This window comes from Phalacrocorax carbo, chromosome 5 (assembly GCF_963921805.1).
Source record: "Phalacrocorax carbo chromosome 5, bPhaCar2.1, whole genome shotgun sequence".
Lineage (NCBI taxonomy): Eukaryota > Metazoa > Chordata > Aves > Suliformes > Phalacrocoracidae > Phalacrocorax > Phalacrocorax carbo.
Genome location: NC_087517.1, coordinates 30,726,953 through 30,750,705, shown reverse-complemented (window position 1 = coordinate 30,750,705; position 23,753 = coordinate 30,726,953). Strand labels below are relative to the sequence as shown.

Below are 23,753 nucleotides of genomic sequence, written 5' to 3'. Positions count from 1 at the left end.
CACAGACATGCCCCTGCCTGACTGCCATATCAGCGAAAAAGCATCTACTTTGTAAGGTCTTTCCTTCTCATTCTAGTTTTTAACAGTCTTATCTCCATTAAAGTCAATATTGTTGTTTCATTAGGTGAAGTTCTTCCAGGTGAAAATACAGTGTTTGAGTCAGAATATTTTCTTTTAAGTCTTGGTAAATTTTACAGATTTTCTCGTCTCCCTCCCTACCCTTACCTGAACCCACACCACAGATTTTCTGTGCTGCAGCTCTACAAGTTTTCATTATCCAGAGTATTTTCCTCTGGGTCCTACTAGACATTGCTGAATATTAGGCTAGCAAAATCCTAGCTTACAGATAAAACAATATCACAGAAAGAATTATAAATATGTTCTTGTCCAAGCACATAACAATGAGTGAGTCTGAATGTGACAGTTTAGATCTCTGGTTTCCTCTTACCACTGTGGGAAAAGGAAACTGCTTCTTTGCTTAGACAGCAGCGATTACTTCCTACATCCGTGTGGTGAAACTGGGGTCAGCCCCTCCTCGGCCCTGCCATGCTCCTGAGAAACAGGGGTGCAGCAGCTCCAGCTCTGCAGCCTGGCATCAGTGCATGGCCAGGGCTTTTTGCAGCCTTTGCAGTTGCACCAGGCTAGGGGGACCTGGCCCTTGAGGAGAAGGTAGGGTAGGGTAGGGAAAGAGGAGAAAGTCTTGCAAACTGCTGGGATTGCAAGTCTGGGAGATTAGTCCAAGGACCTGATACAAGCTCAAGCGAAGCAGATCCACAGCCCCACGGCCTTCACAAGGGTGTTTTCTTGATCAGGATCTGGGTCTTTGTAAAACCGAGAGAACAAGATTGTATTAAAAATGGCATGTCTTGTTCCTTCTTTCTAGGAAAACACAGCACAAAAATCCAATCCATTTGTTGAGAGAAAAAAAGAAAAGAAAGTATTCTAAGGCAGAATATCTGTTTTGTACAATTTCTTGTGGAGAAGAACTCCCAGTATTAATTAATGGGCCAAAACTAGAACCATTAAAACAAGGCAGACTGCTGTCATTTACTTCAGGCTGAGCAGGTTTTGATACACGTCATAAACAATTACAGTAATTTTCTTTTACCGTCTAAACAGTGAAAGTGCTGTGCAACCCACACAGTTAGGTTCTTGTATTCTGTGAACAAAGTAGATGTTGCTCCTGTTACTGGTAGTACAGCCTGGCAGGAGGTATGTTGCACAGGTCAGTGGCTTTGCTGAACCACAAAAGGACACTGGATTTTGGGCCCACAAAATATACTCAAGTGTTGGGTTTTTTTTGCTCTCTTGGAAGTAAAACTGTTCCTGGTTTTGTGGGGGGTATTTTTTGTGTGTGTGGTTTTTTTTTTTCTTCTAAAGGTTATTTCTTGGCGGTTTACATTCCACAAATAACAGGAAGGATACTGTGGTTTACATGTGGTTGCAGTTCTGGAAGGTGACAATACAAACTACAATCTGGGATTCTATATTTTATTGTCTCCCACCAATATCCATGTTAGATCTGCATAGATTGGAAGTAAAGATATTGTAACAAACTTTAAAAACATTTTTATAACTATCAGCCACATAAACTCATCTTGACCCTAGGAATGTCAAACTACATCTTTGGCTGAAGGATCACAATGATAAAAATCCTGTTAGAATTTATTTATTAATTCTCTTGACAATGCAAGAATTGGATTACATCTACTTCACCTGTTACGTCTTGTGAAGAATGGAGTTATGCAGAAGCCTTTTATTATCATTAAAATAATAACTCTGATTTGCAAATACACCATTTCATGTAGTAGCATTTAATAGTTTGAGGTCTGGAATTGGCTTTTTGAATTTGTATTCCTTGTACCCCATTCTTGAAACCAGTGTAGGATTTTAGGCACAGGGAAGCATTTCCTACAAGCGACCCTTTGGAGAAGCCTGGATATGAAGTCTGTGCGCTGGATGTTTTTAAGAACCTTTTTCTATGCTACACCCGGTAAAACTTTTTTGAAAGAGCCTTCCTAGGCTGGAACATCAGACACTACATTCCAGTCACAGCAGCCATCAGCTGCTGGCCTCAGTTATCTCTTTGGTCCCGTGCAATATAGCAAAGGTTAAAGCACACAAACAGCCCAGTCTGTGGGTTGACTTTATCTTTGTTTCGGAATCATAAAGCCTCTTTAATTTAAGAGGCAGATAATGGTTTTGCTTGGGAGAGTCAGGTGGCTGAAGCCGTGACTCGCCTGGGAAGCTCCTGTAATGCAGGTGTGGCTCACTGAGGGAGGGAGGAGCAGGTAGTGGTGCCAGCGCTCACAGCGGAGCTCGGCAGAGACCGTGACGACAGGGGCTTGAAGCAGAGGGCAAGGCAGCGGCTTCGGGGCTTTTGAAAGGAAGGCCATGGAGTTCAAAGCTGATGCAATCTCAGAGCCTGCAAAAATTTTTTTGGTTGAGCGCGGTTTTGTGATTCCTGAGGTCGCGCCCGCCTGCCGATGGGCGCCCAGGCGTTCCTCCCGCAGCCTGCCCGGGGGCGGCCCCTCGCCTCCGCGGCCTTCCCGAGGCAGTCCGCCGCAAGCCCTCACCCATGCCAGATGGGGCAAGGACCGGGCCTAGCTCACACAGCCACCCCTTGCCACCCGCGCTCCTCCTCCTGACGGTGCCCTTCGCCTCACCGCCGTACCGGGAGGCCCACCCGACACCGGGCCGGCCCGCCGGGCCGCAGCCGCAGCCGCCACCGGCCACCCCCTCCCACGACATGGCGGACCGCCCGTTGCCCGAGGGGGCCCTTCTCTACCTGACCGGAGGCCTACCTCTATGGTCGGGGGCGCGGCGGGCGGGGCGGTGCCCGGCCCCGGCGCTGACGGCGGGGCGCGGGGCGTGGCCTGGACGCTACGGGGGCGGGCTCTGGGGGCGGGGCGCGGCGCGGCGCGGCGGGGCGGGCGCCCGGAGCGACTCCCCTTTGTGTCTGGAGTCGGGAGAGCCGTTGGTGCCGTTGCGCGGGCGGGAGGGGGCGTGAGCCGCGGAGGAGGAGGACGACCACCACCTCCAGGCCTTCGGCTCCCGCCCGCAGCCAGCGGCGGGCACGGGAAGGAGGCGGAGCGGCGCGGCACAGAGCTGCCCCTCGCCGGCGAACCCGGCGCGGCGGGGGGGTGGAAGGCGCTGGCAGCGCGGAGGGGCTGAGCCGTTCCCCGGGCGAGCTGCGCCTTTCTTGGCCCCCAGCGGCGAGCGGCGAGCTGAGGGAGGAGGCCGGGGCCGGGCCGGGGGCTGCCTGGCGCTGTGGACTCGCAGGGAGGGAGGCGGAGGGCGTGGGGAAGGGCCGCCGCGCTCTCGCCCGCGAAGCGGTGCCGGCTGCCTCCGCAGCTGGAGCCGCCGAGGAGGGGCCTCGCTGCCCCGCGCTCCGGGCCCCACCTTTGTCGGGGTGGCCGGGGGTGGCGTTGCTTCTGGGGGGGGGGGCCGGGGGTGCGCGGCGGAGCCCGCCCGGCGGGGGCGGCAGATGGGCCGAGCCGCGGCAGCCCTCGCCCTGAAAGCTGAAGGGGGTCGCGCCGATCCGCGGAGGGACTGACTGAAGGGATCATCGCCGCCGCCTTCCCGGGCGCGTCAGGCAGCGAGGAGACCGAGACCTTTAACGGGATGGGACGCGGCTCTGCGCCGAGCCCGTAGAGCTCCCTGCCCCTGCCCGGCTCGGCCCGCGGGGCTGCTCTGACTGGCAGTGCTGCAGGCGCGGGCTCGCGTCTGGATATGTTTCCTGCTCCGGCGGGCGGCTGCTGCTGCTGCGATAGCGTGAGGCTGCGTAGGAAATAAGCTCGGTTCCCAGCCGAGCCGGGAGCGTGCCGCCTTTCCTCGGCGGGGGGAGATGCCTCGGGGCTGGGAGGCAGGAGCAGGCGCTTCCCCCGCGCCCGCGGAGCCGCGCCGACTCCCCAGACATGAAGGCGGGCGGGTGTAATGGAGTAAGAGCGAAGACGGCTCCTCTCATCTGCCATTTGCCCTTCCAGACGGGATTGTAAACCGGGAGAGTTGAGGAAGGCTGCGCGAAAGAAGGAGGAAATTCCTCTCGTCGGGTTTTTTTTTTTCTCCTTTTTTTTTTTCTTTTTATTTTTTCCTTCTCCTTCCTCGGTCCTTGGCCTCCCCAGGTATGACTGCCTCACTGCAGCACCTTGTGCTGGTGCTCTTGCTCTCCAGTGCCACCCTGCTGCTCAGCACTGCGGCTGGTAAGTAGCCAGTGGGTGTAACGAACTAGCCATTTTGGCAGAGGAAAGGGGGGTGGGGTCCGCTGGTATTTGGGCACATCTGTGACTCCTTAAAAAGTGGTGTGCATCTATTTCAGCGGCGAAGCCTGATAAAGTTTTGAAATCCCGATGCATTAAGCGTCTCGGAGAATAAAATCTGCTTTATTGTGTAAATGAACTCGGCCTGCATTCAAGATGCATGCATTGCCTAGATCTGCTTCCCTTGTCTAATAATTTATTTCAATTTTGGAAAAATATATGATCTTTTTGTTTTGCATACCTCGCCCTTTGTAAGGTAATGCAGGAATTTTTAATATATATTTTAATCGTCAGCAGAGCTGCGCCTGTTTTGCTGTGGGATCTTTGGGCACAGCCATTTTTAATTTTATCGCATTGGTGCTTTTAGGGGCCTTAAACGTGCTGCTGTTTGTAACAGACTTACTGTAATATGTATCTTTTTCTTGGAGGAGATGTGAAGCAAAAATTTAGCTACTTCTGGTGTCACTTGTGATTATAGAACAGTAACACAAAACACTGTTGAGAGATCTTGAAGGGCTTTTTTTTCCTCTGACAAGAAGTTGGAAACATACATGCTAAGAGCATCCTTATTCTTAAATTTTTTGGACACTCTAGACCTCTTTTTAATTTTGCTGTGAAGCTCAGTGTCAGATATGTAGGATGTTTGGCCATAATATTGGAAGAGAGATGTGTATTGGTCTGGCATCCTTTGGTTTACTGTCATGGTGACAGATGTTGGAGCCTTCTGAGTGTTACCCAGCTTTGTTAGGCACTAATAGCAATTCTTCTTGCTGTATGCGTTTTCCACCAGTTTTGGAAGACTCCTGGGACTTGGTGTCTTTTTACTAATCCGGACCCAATTTGCAGTGCTTTGTTTTTTTAGTGTTATTTTGTAATCTGATGTGTATAATTCATTTATGAATCCTTTTAAGAGAATTGCTATATCTTGCTGAGATGACCCAACAAGCTGATGGTGGGTTCCACATTACCTTTTATTGAGGTCTTAAAATTCAATTATTTGAATTGAAAATCCTGTAAGTGATGCATGTTTAGGCAGTTTCTTCATTGCTCTGACTGTGTGGGTAGTCCCTGATTTTCTCGCTTCTGCTTCTTAAGAGGTCTCTTTCAGGAAGATATTTAAATGAAAAGATTGATGTTGCCTATATCATCCTGCCCTTTGACTGCCATTATTTTAGACTGATGTCTGCAGCGTCTCTCTGTGGTAGTTTAAGGAGTGGTTTTCTCTATTTTCTTTTCTTCCTTTTTTTTTCCCCCTGGAAGAAGGGACTTCTGAAGGTCAAAAGTCTTGGTATTAAAGCACATATGAATCCAGAATGCCCAGCATCTCCCCTTTTCTTTCAAATATAACTTTTAACAAGTGTAGGGGTTTTTTTTGCCCTTTGTGAAAACTTCAGTGAGTTGGTAATTTCTCTGCACTGATGAAGGAGAAGGGTTACTGAAGAGTGAGTACAGATTTGAAGCAGCCCAGGGGTTGGGCAGGTGCAGTATGAGCCCATTTGCGCAGTTTTGCCCATTCACCTCAACCCTGACCTGGCAACAGCATCCCCAGTATTTCAGTTCCAGTTTTGCCTTGTTAAAAGGGTATTAACGATGCCAGCTTTTTGGTTCTTTCGTGAAAAGGAACCTGTTTTCCCATTGTTACTTATTTCTTAATTGTGAAATTTTACCAATCCCCATTTTAAAAAAACTTTGGTCATAATCCTCTGTAAGAGTAATTAAAGTAATGGTTGATTTTAAGTTTACACTACATTTCAGGAAAAAAATGTCTATACATGGGGAAGCTACACTAATGTGTAATTCTGCCCTTTTATGTTCATGAAAGAGCCAACGATCTTCCTTCTCTTCCCCTCCCCCAAAGTATGAACTGTATGCTCCCATCAGAGTGAAAATGCTGCCTTTGTAGCTTTGAAAACCCCTACTAATTCTTACTTCTGATTAGTGAATGGATATTATCTCCGTAGTGTACAGAATTGAGTGTTTATAAATGCAAAATCATGACATCAGAGGGAAAGTATTTTCATAACAGGTTTGTGAGTTTCTGTCTGGAGGAGAATATCTGGACCTCCTTGGGAAGAGCTAGCTCCACAAAGACTTGGGCTTAGTATGGGTGGGAAAGGAAAGATGTAAAGATGATAAAGGTGATGACAAAAGAAAAAAAAAATTACGGGGGACTGTAGATGAATTTCACTCATAATCTGGGATGTGAATGAAGAAAGAAGGTGGTTCTTCCTTCACTTTCTTACTGAAGGTGTACGACAGAACTAGCTCTAGATTCAGAATTATTTGCTGATTATTAGGGGGGAACTATTACTGGCTTCCTCCATAAAATCCAGGACTTAACAGGTATCTGGTAACTCTGTATTTAGAATCATGTCCTAGTAAAGAGAAATGCTACAGTAAGGATATTTTATTGATACTAGTCTTGGGTAAAATTCTGAGGGGTTTAAAAGTTTTATATTGGAAAAAAATGGTTTGTGCCACTTTGGTCTTTATTTCCCAAATGACGTGAAATACCTCTAAATATTTTCCTTAGAACTATGAGACATATTTATAACCCTTATATTTCAGAGGATTTGGGTGCATTGTGACGGTTGTACCTGAAGAGGTGGTGGGTGAACCTTTGAGCTGTTGCCAATATTGGTAAAGAATTTTGTTTGGGAGTTCATACACACCTGATATTACAGATATAATCTTTCCTCATTTCACTTGCTTGTCTTATGTGATATGCAATACTAAACCACTTTTCCTTCTTTATACATCTGCAGGAGAGACAGCATTCCATTGCCTAATGTGTAAATTATTTGCTGAAAGTATAAAGTGAAAATTAAAGCAAGCAGAATATCCTTTTATCTTTGGGAATCTTTCCATAAGTCTGTATCTACGTGGTTCAACAGGGCCACAAAATTTTCAGTCTGAGTGGAACTCGAGATTGAAGTATTTTTTTAATGATCATCTCAATAATTAAAATTAATGAACTGAAGCATCTTTATCCAATTCTCTCTTGCCAGTTAAAGTTACTTTAGTGTCTCAGTGTAATTTGTTTGAAATATGAATTGCGTGACATGAGGAAAAGCCTCCTTTGGCTCTTCAGCTCAGTTCTTTTAATTCAGTATTTTGAATTAGTAACTGACTCTGTCTCTTGCATATAACACAAGTTTTTTTTAAACCTATCTGCACTCCAATTTCTACTTGTTTACTAGAGCTGTACCTGTTGTTTACAGCTCATTCAGATGAAATCTAAAAATTAAATTTATTTTTCTGTTTGACTTGGGAGCTGTCTCAGAAATATTAGCCTAGCAGATGGAAACAGACTGTTTGCTTGAGGGGCACGACTGGTATGCTTGATGGATAACCACACATACAAGTGCTGCCTGTATGCCAGACTAGGGCTTCATTAACTGTCTAGTTGTGTAAAGAAACAGTGTAGCTGTGAAAGCACAGGATTCTGCACAGAGCCCACCCCACTGAGAAGAGTCTTTTTGCCATTAGGTAAATCAGCCTGTATGAACCTCTGTGATATTTTAGCTAAGCTGCTTCCAGTTTCCGAGCAAACTTCAGTACTTCTGTACTGCACTGTGTGGCGTAGGCATAGCCTGTGAGGAAATGGAAGGTGCACTTATCTGATGGCCAAGGAACCCGAATTTCAAGCCCTGAGACATTACACAGATACCTCGCTTCAGTATGAATGGCTTTACCCTCAAAGGAACCACGTGTAAAAGGTTGTCTGCCTATCCTTCTCTGATGGAGGAAGGCAAACTTCACTTCACCCTGGACAAAAAAGGGAAGCAAGGCTGTATTTCTTACAATTATTCTTAGGGTGAACTTTGTATAAAGTAGTTGTTTTGATGACACCTCTCTAACACATATTACGAACTTTAAAAAAAATCATGTTGACTTTTATATTGCTCTCCCCTCTACCTTTTTATATCCTATTAAGTATTTCTTAGTAGTCTGTATAGTCAGTGGCATTGTTTCCTTGGCAGATACCACCTTCCTCTGCCTTTCTCACCAGAGAGATGAGGAAGTTGGTATGTTAGGTTCTTCAGAAATGTTTTATTCCTCCTAACAATAGAGAGCATGGCTTACTGTCACTGGAGCTATATTGTATTTGGACTCAGTCTGGCTGTGCCATGAACATGCGCTGTTGTTTTCTGAGCAGAATCTAACTTTTCCATCCAGGGCTGTGGGTAAACAGTGTGTAAAGTTTCATTTGGAACAAAATGTTTATGCCCTGAATAAAACAGGCTTGGTGGTGCTTTCTGTTGGTTAGGACAGGAATATGTGCATAGCTTACAGGCAGTTTTAAGTATTAATTTGATTAAGCTTGTAGACTTAGGGGAGCTGCTCACCGCTTGAATTTGAAAACAAGTGAAATAGAAGGACGCTTCTCTAAAACACCAACATTTCAGTACTCAAACTGATTTTCTCTGGGGTGTTTTTTGGGTTTTGTAGGGTTTTTTGGTTTTGTGTATTGGGGTTGGTTTGGTGTATGGTTTTGTGTTTGGTTTTCCGCCCCCCCCCCCCCCCCCCCCCCCCCCCGAAACATAAGTTCACAGAAGCGTAAGGCTGGAAGTGACGACTTCTGTTTCCTCCATGGTCTGGCTGTGTAAGTACAGGTAACAATCTTTGTCTAACATCTCTAAAATCTCCAGTGAAGAGGGATTTCATGGCCTGTCTAGTCTGTCTTGTTACAGTGCTTAATTATCATGTGTTTTTTTGTAATGTAATAATAGTAGGTTTTTTCCCCTTCTATTCTAATGCAAGATTAAGATATGCCTTAATTTTCATGTGGCAATCTATCTGAACATATAGTGTGGAGTACGCACACAGACAATTGTAAGGGAAAATCAGTTTTGAGAAGTTCATATGTTGAAGCCTAACATCTCAAACTTGGCTACAGTAATTTGCAGTGGGAAGCTTGAGTTGACTGTTAATGTTCTAAAATGAAATTTTTGCAATTTTAAAAAACTGTTTTTTTTTTAAACTTACGCTCACCCCAAAATGTTGATTTCTGATGGTGCCCTCCTGACTCAAGGGGTCTGTTAATTGCAGAGCTGGGAGCTGGGCTAAGCAGCAGGAGTGGCATCTGATAGGAGAGGTCAGTCTGGGTGTGTGACCAGGAGGAAGAAAGGCTAACAGGACAGAGATTTGAAAGCATGGAGGATTCAATCTGGTTTGCAGTGCGATGAGCACCAAGGTGTATTAGAAAACCAGACAGAGATGGTGTTTTACATTTGTCAGACTTGTTTGGGGAATGAGTGCCTGCAGTTGTGTGGTGGAATGAAGTTTTTGTGCTGGGGGAGAGAAGGAAGGCGCAGTTATAAGTAGCAGTTTTGAAGATTTCTGTTCTCTCATGTGAGAATGAATGTGAGACACCTAGTTATTCAGATAATGTCTTTACCCTCCTCCCTTTCCCTCAGTCTCACAAGTTTGAAAGCCACAGGTTTTTGGGTGGTGATGGCATTTTATTCCAAGTCATTGGGGTGTGTCAGTTTTGTCAATTGCTTTCTCGGGTTTGGGTCAAGTCGCATTTTTTGATTTGAAGTCTAAAGGGGTCCACCTTTTGCATCTCTCAGTACTTTGTATTTTTTTGTTTCTTATTTCTGTGAGAGAAGGAGGGAAAAATAGGCACTATGGACACAGAAGACTGTTGCCGTCTGCAAACCTTTCCATCTTCGCCATTAACTTCTGAATCTGGTAGCCAATTTCAACCATATGTGAAAGCTGCTAAATGCCTCAAGAGATTAATTTGCTACTGTTTTCATGAAAATTAGAAACTGAATAGAGGAGACAATTCCAAGGTAGAGGTTTCCCAAGGGGAAAGGGGGGCAGAACTCAGCCCAGGTAATTCTCTTTGCTTAAAACTGGCTGCCCAGTCAGTGCAGGGATGCTGGCAAGCATGTTGGGGCATACACCATTCTGGACTATGCACAGTATATTTTGTCTTCTGTTCACTCAGCATGTCTTAGGAGATCTGGGAGAGAAGTGGGGATCCCTTTTGTGGGAGGGGTGGGAGTTGGGTAAGAAGTGTGGGAGAAAGGGCATGTTTGTAGGCAATTAGTCAGCAGCTTGTGGAACAATTGTGTTTCTGAGACAATGTAGTAGGCAATTTTTTCTTTTAACTAAATTTCCAAAACAATGCCCAAATCACTTTTCTGAATGGCAATCATCCATTTATAACTTCACAGATGCAGTTTATGGTATGCGTTGTTTTTCACACTCAAAACTGGATTTAATTGACTATCCTGTGTATACACTTACCTTTAGTTCAGATACCCCACATGTTAAACTTCCTTATGATCTTTTTTTCAACAGTACTGTAACCTATGCTTTTCCTGTGGTCCCTTTGAATGTTTTTTTATGTATTATACTTGCTTGAACCTGTGAAGTGCATAAAAATAGTTTTATTATTTGTGTAAAGCAGGAGTAATGGAAAGGCATGTACTGTCACCTTCTGGGTTGGAGTAGATGGCAATGACACAGCTAGTGGTATAGTGAAACTCTGAGCTGCTGTACTGACTGTTCTGGCAGGTGGGCTAGGTAATGCTAGCAGTGGTGCACAGCAGCTCTTACTATTACATTTAGCCAGCACCTTATACTGCATTTATGCTCCTTGTTCTACCATATATACTTTTTCTATTTTGAGTTGTAAGCAGGATGAGTGTAAGAAAATATGGGTGCGAGATGCCTTTTTTTTTTTTGAGATGACTGAAAGTATAATCGTAGGTCATACATGTTAATCTGGCTCCTTAATTTATACATTAGAGAATGTAGCACTTAATTAATATCAAAGTATTGAGCGTTGGCAGTGTCATCTCCCAAGCTCATAATTCTTGGTCTGAAGTACATTTCTCTCAGCATAAGTCACAAAGGTCAGGTTCACCTGGTGTGAGAAGCTTTAACGTAGTTCAGTGGCAGGAACGATTTACTAAATATGCCCTACTGCTCTTGCTATTGCCTTATCAGACTTAGTCAGTTTGGCTTGGTTTCTGTTAAAAATAAAACGTTTTATTTCTGCAACCAAAGCAGCATGGGTAGAGATACTTGGAGCAAAATTCCTAGACCATCCATATTGGAGAACCTTAACTAGGTTTTCCAATAATTTAAACTAATCCACAATTCTTTGCTATTCTGAAATTTGTTGGATTTGACAAACATCTCAGGAAAAATAATGAGCTGTGTTACTGTTCAAGCTATTTTCTAATACAATCTTTGCTATAAATAAATGATCTTACAGGGGTATGTTTAGTTGTCCACTGCTAAAAAAAGGTTGCTTTTGCTAGTGATGGAGTGGTTCTGTTGTAGTTAGTTTGTTGCTGAACCTACTTGAAAATTAATCCTTCCTTCTGATGCTGTTGTTCAGAGAGAAGTCAGTAAAACTGGTATAGTCTGGGGGCTTTGTGTCCCTACACCTTCTACATTGCAAAAACCTTGGTGCAGACCTACGGTATACTGTAGGTATGTGCTATATGCTGTAAACTTTGCTGGTCCTTTTATTTGTTTAAAAGGTAAACTCTAGAAATTATTTTTCTATATTTATTTGCAGACAAGGGACCTTCTTAGCTGACGATTAGGTTTTTTAATGATTACTCATTCTTAAATATAAATTTGCATTATATTTAGCTGTCTGAGATATGAATGATAAATAGAGTCAGTATAGTAAGCTGAGAAAAACTAAGATTGTAGTAGGAAAATTGTAGCATCTATCTTTTTAGCTACACTGTGGCGCCGCCATATATATGCAAAGCAGGCACTTAGCTCAAGAACAATGTTTCTGTATTAAAATAATTTCAGTTGCAATCAGAGAAGGATAAAAGGAACCCTATAATGAAGTTCGTCTGGATGCCACCACGGTGTTGGTTTCTTATGTTTGCATGTTTAAAGTTCTTTGCCTTTATTTCTAGCTGTAATGGCCCAGGCTGGGGAGCTGTAGCTGGAGCAGCTGCCGTGATTGAAATAGGCACCCAGGCCTGGGTTCTGCCAGCTGTAACAGGAGACAAGCGGGTCAGGGCGCACACTCCTGTCTCGCAGTGCTTGCTGCTGGTATTTGAGTAGGACTCGGCTGAGAAGTGGAAGAACTTGTTCCAGCGTTCTGTGCTATTCTTACTCTGCTTTGGAGGCTGGAATGAATGACTTTGTGAATCTAAATGAGTGAAAAAAAGATGTGGAAACACTGGATTTCCGCTTAAATTAGGGTAAACCATTTCTCACCCACTGCAGCAGTATTTGGATCTCTGTAAACTTTTTAATATAGAACATGTGCAAATCCCCAATTCTAGTATGTGCCATAGATACTGTGAAGACGACTTGTAATACATACGTGTATGCATCTGTATCTGTATGTGCATATATCCGTATGTAATCAGTGTTACCAAAATGCGATCATACCAATCTGCTTCGCTGCTAAAATCTAATATTTTAATATTGGCAGATTAGCTGTTTGCTTGCTGTTCTTATTTTCCAAAAAGTCCTTATAAACAGCTTATATGTGTGACTGGTAAACTTTACAGTTATTAATTACATCCAGATTCTACCAGGACCTGTTAAATAATTTCTCTTTTAGTTCTACTAAGTTGAATCTGGCCTAATTAAATTTTAGTTAAATTTAGCCTGTAGTAGTTAATGCTGTTGCAGCAGAACACAATTATTTGGCCACATTTGTTTAACATTGTTTTAGCCAAGAATTTAAAATCCAGAAAATATTTTTTCCTTAATTTTTCAGTACAAACTTAGAAATAATCTTAAATGGCAAATAGAGACTTTCTTTGCTTTTATTGGTTCCTGTCAGAGAAGTAGTACCATTAATGAAGCTGTCAGCAAATTTAGTTTCCCTTATTTTAAGAAGTAGTGGCACAGAATGTTTGTGTGCAATACAAATAAAACCCTAATTATTATTTTACCAATATTTATGCAGACTATATAATGCTACTTAAAATTGATGATGTGGCCTTTGGGCACAGGAATACACGGTCCAAATATGACGCAACATAGTAAATGAACTAAAAAAATGAGGATAAGGTATGTAAAATAAGGAAGACTAGTGATACAATAATAATATAACAACTCTAAGAACTTAATGGTTTCACTTTGAGAATGCAAGAGTATTTTCTTTTCCCTTTCCTGTATGCAGGGGGGGAAAATAAGCAGTGAGGTTCTAAGACACTTGAATAATAAGTAGTGCCTTAATATATGAGTTTGGCAAACATAGTCTGAGAAGTCACTTCCCTGAGGAATTCTAGAGGCATTTAAGAGGGAATGCGTTAAAAGGGATGTTGAATTGGGTCCTGCTGAGGAATGGAAGAGTTAAATGTGAAAGCAACTATTCAGATGTGGTGTAGTTTGAAGCAGTCATCAAAACAAAGTCCTTCATCTTGAAGCAAGTGAACATCTGCAAAAGGAGGCAGATATTGTCAAAGTGATATCATGGACAACTACTTGATTTTCTTGACTGGTTTTGGAAGGGTGGGAGAAGGGTTAGTAACAACAGAGCTGAGCTGAGAATGTAATAAGGCCTGCAGAGGAATAAAAAATGGGCTTTTAATATGTTATAAACCAAACTGTGAAGGGAGTTGGTGATCCAATAGGAGGGAAGACGACACGCAGAAAAGTCAAAGATCCACAGTTAATTAAGATTCTCATTAAAAAATGGGGGACCATTTTGGAAGAATGGTGAACTATCTGTAGCACACAGGGCAATATGTGTTACACTCTTACTCCTTCTGTAAGTCCTGTTACAGAAAGAAGCTTGCACTAGCTGAGTGAGAAAGCATCTGGAATTGCCAGTAGATCCAGCAAATGTCCCCCAGAATTGTGTCTGAACTGCACTGTGCGTAGCTAGTACCCATCAAAATACAGCAACAGATTTTTGTTTGAACTGCTGGGAGCATAAAGAAATGGATGAAAATTAAGTTTTAATTTTTAAAAAATGTTTTTATGTGGCAAATAATGCAAAAGTTTACTGAGCATATTTTTGTACAAAGAATCTGAATAATCCACAGTTGTACTAACTGGAATAAGAATTTGCATAGAATATCAATCCTTTTTATTCCTTCACCTCCTTACATTTGGTTAGGATTGATCTTCCATAAAATTGTTAAATATTTGTGAAAATCAGTGGAGTGTCTTAGGTAATGGTTAATTTAAATGATTGAATGGCTATGGAGTTTTACAAAGAGTACCTATGTTTTAATGTTGATTTACCTCTAATAAGAGATGTGGCTTCTCCTTGGTGGCAGATTTCATGTATTTGTTGTGCATATGGTATCTTTTTTGCCAACTTCAAATCTTAAAATGTAGTTAAATCCATAGTTCTCAGGCACCAGGATTCAGTCTACATATAACGATGCTGTTATATATCACTTCCAACCTTCCTGTAAAACATCCATGCATATAATACAAATTAAAAACCAAACAAAAGACATTAACAGCCTTTAGCCAGGATTCTAATCAAAGTTAATCAAGATAATTCTAAATACTGAACTTCTTACTCTATCTGCTAACTTGTCTTCTGTATCAGATTACTGAGGGGAAAACGAGAATTTATGTTAGTGTTCTGTAATTAAATGGAAAATTAAGTAAGTCACTTTTCCCTTTCTGTTCCAATTATGAGCCTCTCAGTGTTGTTCTTTTATATGTTTTTGCGTTCATGCTATAGCTTAAAACCAGAATCACTTTGGGACAATGAAGTTATGTACAGTTTTATTCTGTTTTCATATGCTTATTATACAAGATGCTGGTGTAACCCCACTAGTCTTTTTAGTATTCCAGTGTTCTGAATACTTTATTCATTTATACAAATTTACAGTTTGATCTTTGAACTTGACACAGGTTTTGGAGATCAGGCATTTTCGTGGGACTGTCAGGAAACAGTGAGAAGTAAGCCTATTGCAATGTCCTTGCTTCTTCAGGTAAAACTAGACATCCTGGCTGGATGTTTGCCAGTGTTATTACAGGAAAAGGTGTTTGTCTTGATTATTTTCCTAGATTTGCCCATCTTTCTCCATCCTTGGCTTTATTATTCTTTTCAGGATGGTTAGAATAAGCATGTAATGAATTTACCTCTTATGTTACTGACACATGCTTTCAACATATAACTGCAACGAAATAGTTTAAAATAATCTAGGAATGCCACATACAAACAGTTATTACTTTTAGCTGAAATATATAATAACAAATGAGGATTATGTATGTGACAGAATCTGATAGTAAATTCCTTTGTGGCAATTACATAAAGCCGTTAGTTTCAGAGCTTAATTGATAACACTGGGGCTTGCTTCACTTCCTTGAGGTGTGGGAATCCAAGGTGCAGAGGTAACTGCATTCCATCAAGTTTCAGTCTAGACAGGCATGAGAGCATCATTCATCCGGTACCAAACAAGGAAGGCTAATCACCTTCTTAAAAGTGACCTTGCAGCTAAAGAATGTGCTGTGGTGGGCACACAGAAAGGCAAGTCAACAGCTCAGTGCAATCACCAGCAATACTCTTCCTTGACTTAAGAGTCTTGACTTAGGATGCTATCTGGATTGCAGAATGTTGGTTTCTTCGCGTTTTGTAGGGGTGGTGCTTTTTGACAGAAATGGTTTAATGAAGTGCTGTACAGTAAATTATATTTGATTGAAGGAAAAGCTTGTTATGTAGTTGAGGTGGGAGGAAGTTTGAAGTACACTTCTATAGCAAGAAGTATTAGGAAACACTATTATAGAGACTCTTCTCCCTCCTCTAATTGAAGAGTAGTAGAGTGAGCTTGGACTTTTCAAACAGTGTTTTAAAGGAGAGTGCAGTGGCTTTTTGTGGTGGTTTTTTGGGGGTTGTTTTTTTTTTTTAAGGGGATATGTTTACTTTTGAGGCATATCAAAATGGAAAGGTAAAGTGACGTAGCACAAGCTGAGCCCAGTTTAATTAGTTTTGCTGGATTTGTTAGCTTGATTTCTATGTAGACACTACCAGAATCAGTTGGGAGGGACTGCTGAGGGGAAAAATGGTGGAGCTGTTGAGGAAAGTGTGGAAAGGTATTTTCAAGTTTTCTTGGTGATATGAGGGCAAACAGTGAGTAGCAGATGACTCTGGTAGCTTAGGAGGCACAAGCAGTGAGATGCACCTTGACAGCTTGAGGATAAATGTTAAGAACTCATGAACAGAGAGATGTAAAAGAACAGGATGAATTCAGATGGAAACTAAATGGTTTGCCAGCTGTTTTGCTTCGATTGCCTGTGTGCATGCTCCTAACCTGCAATAAGTGTAAGATAGCTCTTGGAAAGAACTTGTGAGCATGTGCATGCAAATTTACTGCAGAATATTTAAAGTACAGTAAATTCACACTAATTTCATATTTGATCTTATCTGGCTTTGTGGGCATCATTCTTTCTCCCTTGTCAATTGTTTTGCTTGAGCAGGAGATAATCCTTCCATAGTTTAAGATCCAAGTGGAGCACTTAAAGAAAGGAAGCTGCAAATGTATTTAGTAGAGGATGAGCATAATTCTATAGTTTTGGTTTTACTAGAAAAACCAGAATTACCTAGAAGCAGACCATTAAAAACAAACCTGAAATCAGGCATATAAACAAAAAAAGTCATTATTATAACTGACCTTAATTCAGCTGCTTTGTGCATAATTGACAGTTTTTGTATTTTTCTCTGCAGGATCTCTGCCTTATTTGGTGGAAGAAGGGGTAATTTCAAGTTCTTGCAGAGAATAGGCTTTTGCAGTTGCAGACCTCCTCACTTCTCTCTTCCCCTTGGATGCTATATCCCCCATTTTGAAGGTGGCTCCTCGTGTGTGCTTCTTTCTTGATATTCTCTCTTCATTTTCACTTATTCCCCTTATTTCAGTTATTGTAAAAACACATTTTTATTTAAACTTGAACATCACTGTTTTATGCATTTTTTCACTTTAATGAAAAGAAACTAGTTGTATCATGTTACTAAAAAGAGATCTTTGATAAGTGCTCAGATCAACTGGGATGCCTAAAGGAAGTGCAAAAGCCTGAAGTTTATTCTTCCCTAAAGGAATGCTTAGCTTCCCTGACTCTTCTGGTATGCTTTCTAAAAGTCGGAGCTCCTTTATTTTTCTACTTTTTATTGTCTTGCAGAACACAAACTCTGAGAACCTTGCTTGACAGATCCTCAGTGAATGTATAATTTGTTTTGAGGGAAACACAGTGGGGTGAGATTAGAGGCAGTATAGGACGGTCATTGCCTGCACAAACTTGGCTCAGTATAGCCCATGAGAGGTGGCACTAAACTTCTTTTAAACATGCATAAGCTTGAGTGAGTAATTAAGGAAGTGATTTCAGATATATATTTAAATAATGCTTTTGGAAGAATCATGTGAAGCTTTGGTTAGGATGTGGGGAGGGGGCAGTAGGGTGAAATTGTGTGAAGGGCTGTTCCAGTCCTTGGGGAATATACAGGTTCCAAGCCACAGATTTCCAAACTATTTTTCCTATAGTGCATTTTATTGAGGGTTTGAGGACTTTTGAAAGGCAAGCGGGTAATATATTTTTTCACTATATACAGAAGAAAACCAAAATTATTCTTAGTGTTTTCAATTACTGTATGGAGGGGGAGGGAGGGTGTGACAGTTCAAAAAGAAAACCATCATGCTGTCTTGGAGATTTGTGTCTAGTCCTTCGCGTGATAGCGGATACCTTTCCTTGTAGTGCTGGTAGAATTATTTTGAATTCTCATCTTTGTGTTTAGAGTTGCATTGTGCAAGACTGATGAGATCAGGCTTTGGAAGTTAGCTTAGAACTGCTGTAGCCTTTGCTTGCTCTGCCCTTCCTATCCTTCCGGTTTTTATTCACAAAATGTATACAAATGTGAATACAAAGACTGTCCTCATCTCAAATGTCTCTAGTTGAGGAAGAAGATAGAGTTCTTCTCTCCTGTCTCATACCTAGCATATGGTAGCATTTATTCAGTTCTGTTAGAGTGCAGAAGACTTGTTTTAGCATATGATAATAAATGTCTCATAGCTTTAAAATAAACAGAATTAAACTATAGTCAGAGTTAACTAGGTCTTTAGCAATGATACTGCTAGAGAGAAGCTCTTGAATTCCCTTTTAATGATCCACCAAATATTTGCTTTTGGTTATCTGGAGCTGACAAATCACACAGTGCTGTCTGTCTCTACAGATTCCTGTGCTTGAGTTAAATTGTCCCAAGTGCAAATGACTGCACCAAGTAGCAGTGCTTAAGCAGCACAGTCCAAATGTTTGTGTGAGCGCTGCACCCCCTTTGCACTTACTAGTGGGAACACGCAGTTTAAATCTAGATCCCCAGACTGGCCTGCTGGTTCATGTTCAGGGCCTTACCTCACTCACGCTTGCTATTTCTGTGTGGAACAGAAATAGATGCGTTCAAAGGTAAAGTTGCCTGCTGCCCTCCAGGGCAGAAGTTGGTTCGGAAGCAGTATTCACCTTTTGCTTTGAACCTGTGACAGTATTGAAGACAGCGCATTGTTCCAAGCTGCAAGCCCAGATATTTTGTAAAAGCAGCTGAGGGAGAAGGAAATAGTACTTACGGCTGCTACGTAAGACGAAGAAAGGAAACGGGAGCCTCCCTCAAGCGCAGCCACTAAGCAAAATAGTTAAAAATAGCTGCTTTTCCCCTCTAAGCAATTGTCTAAGTTGCCATAAATGTTGTTGTTTCTTGGGAGCTGGAGACAAGTCTCATTCCCTGGATTTTCTGTTCTGAGACACCAGTTGTGTTTTGAGAACTTGCACTGCGTGCACCACTGATTATTTCAGTACAGCTGTGTAAAAGGAAAAAAAAAAGGGAAAAAAGAAAAAAAGCGTTGAGGCCGAACTGTGATTGTAATGAGGAAAAGCATCAAAGTACTTACAAACTGTAGAGACAATGGATGGAAGGAGGACCATAGTGAGACGAATTATCTTGCTGTTGCTTAGCGTGCCACCAGCAAAGAGGAACAGATCTCTGGTTTGCTGGCTCCTGGTCCATTGTCATCCACGTCACTGGTTTGGATTTCTTTCATTATGATCCCAAACCAATGTTTTTTTCCAGACATCTCATAACTGAATGCTGGTTGTGAAAGCATTGTACTTGCTAAACAACACTTATAGAGAAAACTTGTGAAAAGTGGTGATTTTATTGCAAAACACACAACTACTAGAGATAACAAAATTTCATTAAAAAATTGGTTTCAGAAGGTGTAGAAATGTTTAGTAATTTCTTACCACTGTTAACTGGTGTTTCAATTCTATATAAGTAGTTCAAAAGAAAAAATATTTTCATTTGAAATATATTTTTGTTTTACCTTGTGTTTACCTTACTGCTGTTTGAATTCTGCTTAGTTAAACTGATTTTCTTATAATCGTTCCTCACATCTCGATTTCTTCAACTTGTTACCCCAAGCAGGCCATAGACTCCAAATATCTGTTGTTTTGTATCATCTACTCATCCTCTTTGAGCTGCTCCTGTGAAGTTTATTAAACAGCTAAAACAGCTGAACAAATGACTAAAATTTTTTTTGTAGTATGTACAATTGCCCGACTATGTGAATGTATTTTAATAATTCAGCAAAAATGAGGTACTTATTTGGTAGGGACATGGTGGATGTTCCTTATTTTAGATGAAAGTGAATTTCTAATTTTAAGCTGTCTTTATATCTAAATTAGCAAATCCAAGTGTCTGGTACTCTGACATGATTTCACTGCTTTTCCTAGAAGCAGCAGTAAACTAGACCATTCCCTATGTAACATTTTCTTTTTCCTTTTCTTTCAACAGTGAGTATCCTTGTTTTTTGTTAATGGTAGGATTTTTAAAATTGTTTATACAAAGTGTAGGGACATGAACACATTGCTGAATTTTCATTACTTTTATTTCCTTTTTTAATCTTTGTGTATTTCCTTTGTGTTTTTCACTCTCTTTCTCTCTTCTGTCAAATGTTTTCAAAGTGCCTGTTCTGCCTGTGTAGGAGAGAGCAGAGGTAATTTGACCCATAGCATTATCCAATTATGTTGCTGGAATGTTTGGTGTCTAATACTAGTATATGTAAAATTACTGAGCCCTGCCTTGCCTGTAGATTTTAAGAAACTCCTAGTCACAAAGGACATTTAAACAAGTATATGAACACCTAAGAGCATTTTTTGTTAACCTTTTCTGAAGCCATTAATTTTTCACATCTCAAGTAGTGAGTTTAGTGTGAGGGAATCCAGTGGGCTACTCTCTGAGAATCAATAAAAGTAGATTATATGGGTTTATTCAGATGTTGCCAGTTTCTCACCATAGTTTGGTGAATTTCAAGTTACATGTACCATGATGAAACTTTAAGGTAGTTGTGGCTATTTTCTTCTTTTAATCAAGTGATTTCCACTCCCTTCCTATTTGTAACAGCCATTATTTTTGCCAGTAGTGACCTTTGTAAGTTTTCTTAAAGCTCACTGTGTGTGTGAGAGAGAGCAGTATTATTATGGTGTTAAAATTAGTGACTTGGGAATTAGGAGACAATATTTTAAGTCACATTTGGGCAGTTTGAACTTTTAGCATCCAAGTTCCAAAAAGGAGGATTCAGTGTTATTAAATTCCTGAATTAAAATATGCTGTTGATGCAGTTCTCTAAATACTACTGAATACAAATATAAGCTAGCCATTGAAGTAGCTGAATTGTCTCTTAAAATCAGACATTTGAAGCATTGAAATCTCTCTGAGTTAAATATGAAAACTCCACCTTGCCCTTTCTCATGTGAAAGATTAAGCCTTGCCAGGGATGGGCATTTTCTTTAATGAAAAGTCTAAGACTGTTTTCTTTAAAACAAACACTCCCTGCTACTGCTATACTCGCAAATGCTAAAGAATAATAGAATTCTTAGTCTGTATTATTCTGAGTGCTAATTAACAAGCAGAGAATATATCTTGGTGAGATAGGGCTGTGATACCTAGTCGTTTTTCTGATGATGAATTGAGGCACAGAAGTGTGGCTTGCCTCACATTGATTTTGTTTGTCTTTAGTGGAATACTGGTTGAGTTCTACACTTGTAGGCTTGTCCTGTAGCCACTGGATAATTCCTGTATCCCCAGTTCTGCCCAAGTGATTTAATCCTATGAGATAACAAGTGATGTTTAGTTTCAATTTGGAAATTGTTGCTCGTCTTGTATGGTTTTGTAAATGTGTATTGCTACAAACTTTAGAGTCTGTACAGGTTTGCTGAGGGTTTCTCCCTAGAAGTGTTGCATCTTCCTCTGTAATGCTGATTCTCCATATACCACATTTCATATCTTATCAGTATCTTTGGATGAATTAGAGGAGCATTTAATGATGGTCTTAAAATTTGATATTTAACTCCAGTGATTACTAGGAAAAAGACTACAAAGAGTTCTAAGGAAGAAGAGAGAAAAGATGAAAAAATCAGTCTTACAGGCTGTCTTTCATCCAGATACCCTGGTGAGAGCTACCTTCAATAAGGATATGGAAGCAATTAATCAAGAACAAACACACACACACATCCCCCCACCCCCTACCCCCCAAAAAACCCACAAAAAACACAACCCCAAATCTAAAACTTTATATATAGAGAGCAAGATGTCATTAAAAAGAAGAAAAAAAATCTCTTGCTGTATGCTTTGAACCTAGAAGTGTTTTTCCTATTGTTTCTTACTACAATAATATTTTTTTTTCTTCAGCACAACATTGTGACTAGAATCATAGAAATAATTCCAGGTACGTAGATGGGAAGGGGGGACCAGGAGCAGAGTTGCTCTTCATTGGAGACTACAAGCATTTCCCATCTCTCTTTTCTCTGCTTCAGTTGTATCGTCTCCCTGGCTTTTGATCTTTTCATTTGCTTTTGACCTTCTTTGCTTTTGTCTGCTTCTCTGAGCAGTGGCACCACTGCTGCTTTCTCCACTGGCCTGTGTTGTGTCTTCTCTCTGCTTTTCACATATTAGCATTCTTATATTTTGGTTTCTTCCTATTTTGTGTGTTTTCCTGGCAAGAGCAAGGAGCTTGAGAGAGTTGTGCTTTTAGTTTCAGTTTTACCAGAGTAGGTTCTTGGCTGCTGGAGGAGGAACCTAAGGTAAATTCACCTCAGCATGTTGATAAAGCAGCTGAGCACACTTTTACCTGCCTGTGGAAGCAGTGTGTGCAGCAATCCAATGTTCTAGAGAGACTGTAGAGCATGTCCAGTGCTGCTGGTCTGTGAAAAGTTGAGTTTCCAAACTAACAACCTCTTCTGAAGTTTTTCAGAAGCCTATAATTTTGGTACTTTGTCAAGAAAATGAGCAATACTCCCTCTATTCCCCTTCCACTTCCCCAAAAGAAAAAAAGAGCCAGCCACAAACCAACCAAAAGCCACACCCTTGGTATGAGGCAGCCTGTCTGCCACATCTTAAATTCAGCTTCTTCCAGTTTTAGAATTTGTAAACAGAATACTTTCAAAAAAGTATTTTACTATGGACTTCACAAGCTATTTTTTCTAGTCTTACTCTTGGGCATGACATCATCATTTTAACAGAATAAGCTTTTCACTTCTAAGTAAAAGAGTAGAAAAAACACTTGCTGTATGAAATCTGTGACCGCACTGATAGTTTGGCAAATGTCTTAAGCAACTGAAAGTAGGTTCTTCTAAGATGTGTCAGATCCTTAATTACAGGCAGAGTTCCCGGCTTGGTTATAATAAATGTAATTATTCCCTCCCCTCTCAATTTAAATGAAAAGTAAGTAAATATAAATAATGGCAACTCAACTGTCCCTCAGTGCTGTCCTTAATGGGCTAACATTGGTGGTTAACAATGCAGTTAGTTTAGAAGAAGTCCTAAAACTTGAATTTCAGGTTATGTATATGAACATACTGAGCTGAAGTAATGTAAAGGTAAACTAGAACAGGAATGCTTGTGGTGGTGATCAGTTTAACAAAACCAAATCATGATAAAAAGCCAATGACAAATCAGACCTAGTGTGTAAATGCAAATATTTATAGCCTGTTTGACCTGAATTGCTATAATGTCTTCCACTGTTTCCAATTTTGATGAAAACTTTCCTTCTGCTTGAATTTGTCTTGTAACATTAATAAATTTAAAAAAAATAAATGTAATAGTAAAATAATTTTCATGGAGTTTGCAGGGAGAAATCTGTAACTCCTAGAAAAAAATTTTTTAAGAAGAAGGCGCTCCATTATCTAATGATAGAAAATTCATATCACTGCTATTCTGCAGCTTGTCCCCACTCCCAGCACTTCTCAAAGAAGTTTCCAGCTATGGAGGACTGTATTCTAGTGACAGCTCCGTCTTCCTTTCTGCTCTGTAAGCAGAAGGTCTTCAGATGAGTGTTTTTAATGGATCAATTCACAAGTTACACATCTTCATGCAGAGCATAAACTACTTCAGAGCTGCATGTGCTCTGAGTTTTACAGTCATGCTTTCAAATAGCAAAACCTTACATGTCTGTGGAGGGAGATTTTTGTGTTGCCTCTCTGGGTCCACCTTAATGACATAAACTGTGTCTGACCACTTGTTTTACATGTGAAAGATTGTTCTAA

General features: G+C 40.9%; 1 protein-coding gene across 1 annotated transcript in view; it reads left to right on the top strand.

Annotated features, from left to right (window-relative positions):
* The first annotated feature begins 2,942 nt into the window (after positions 1-2,942).
* BMPR2 (bone morphogenetic protein receptor type 2) overlaps positions 2,943-23,753 on the top strand; it is a 114,229-nt gene continuing 93,418 nt past the window's right edge. The window contains exon 1 of the mRNA XM_064451857.1: positions 2,943-4,202. Within this exon, the coding sequence (XP_064307927.1) occupies positions 4,127-4,202 (76 nt within the window). The 5' untranslated portion in view covers positions 2,943-4,126. The remainder of the gene's footprint in view (positions 4,203-23,753) is intronic.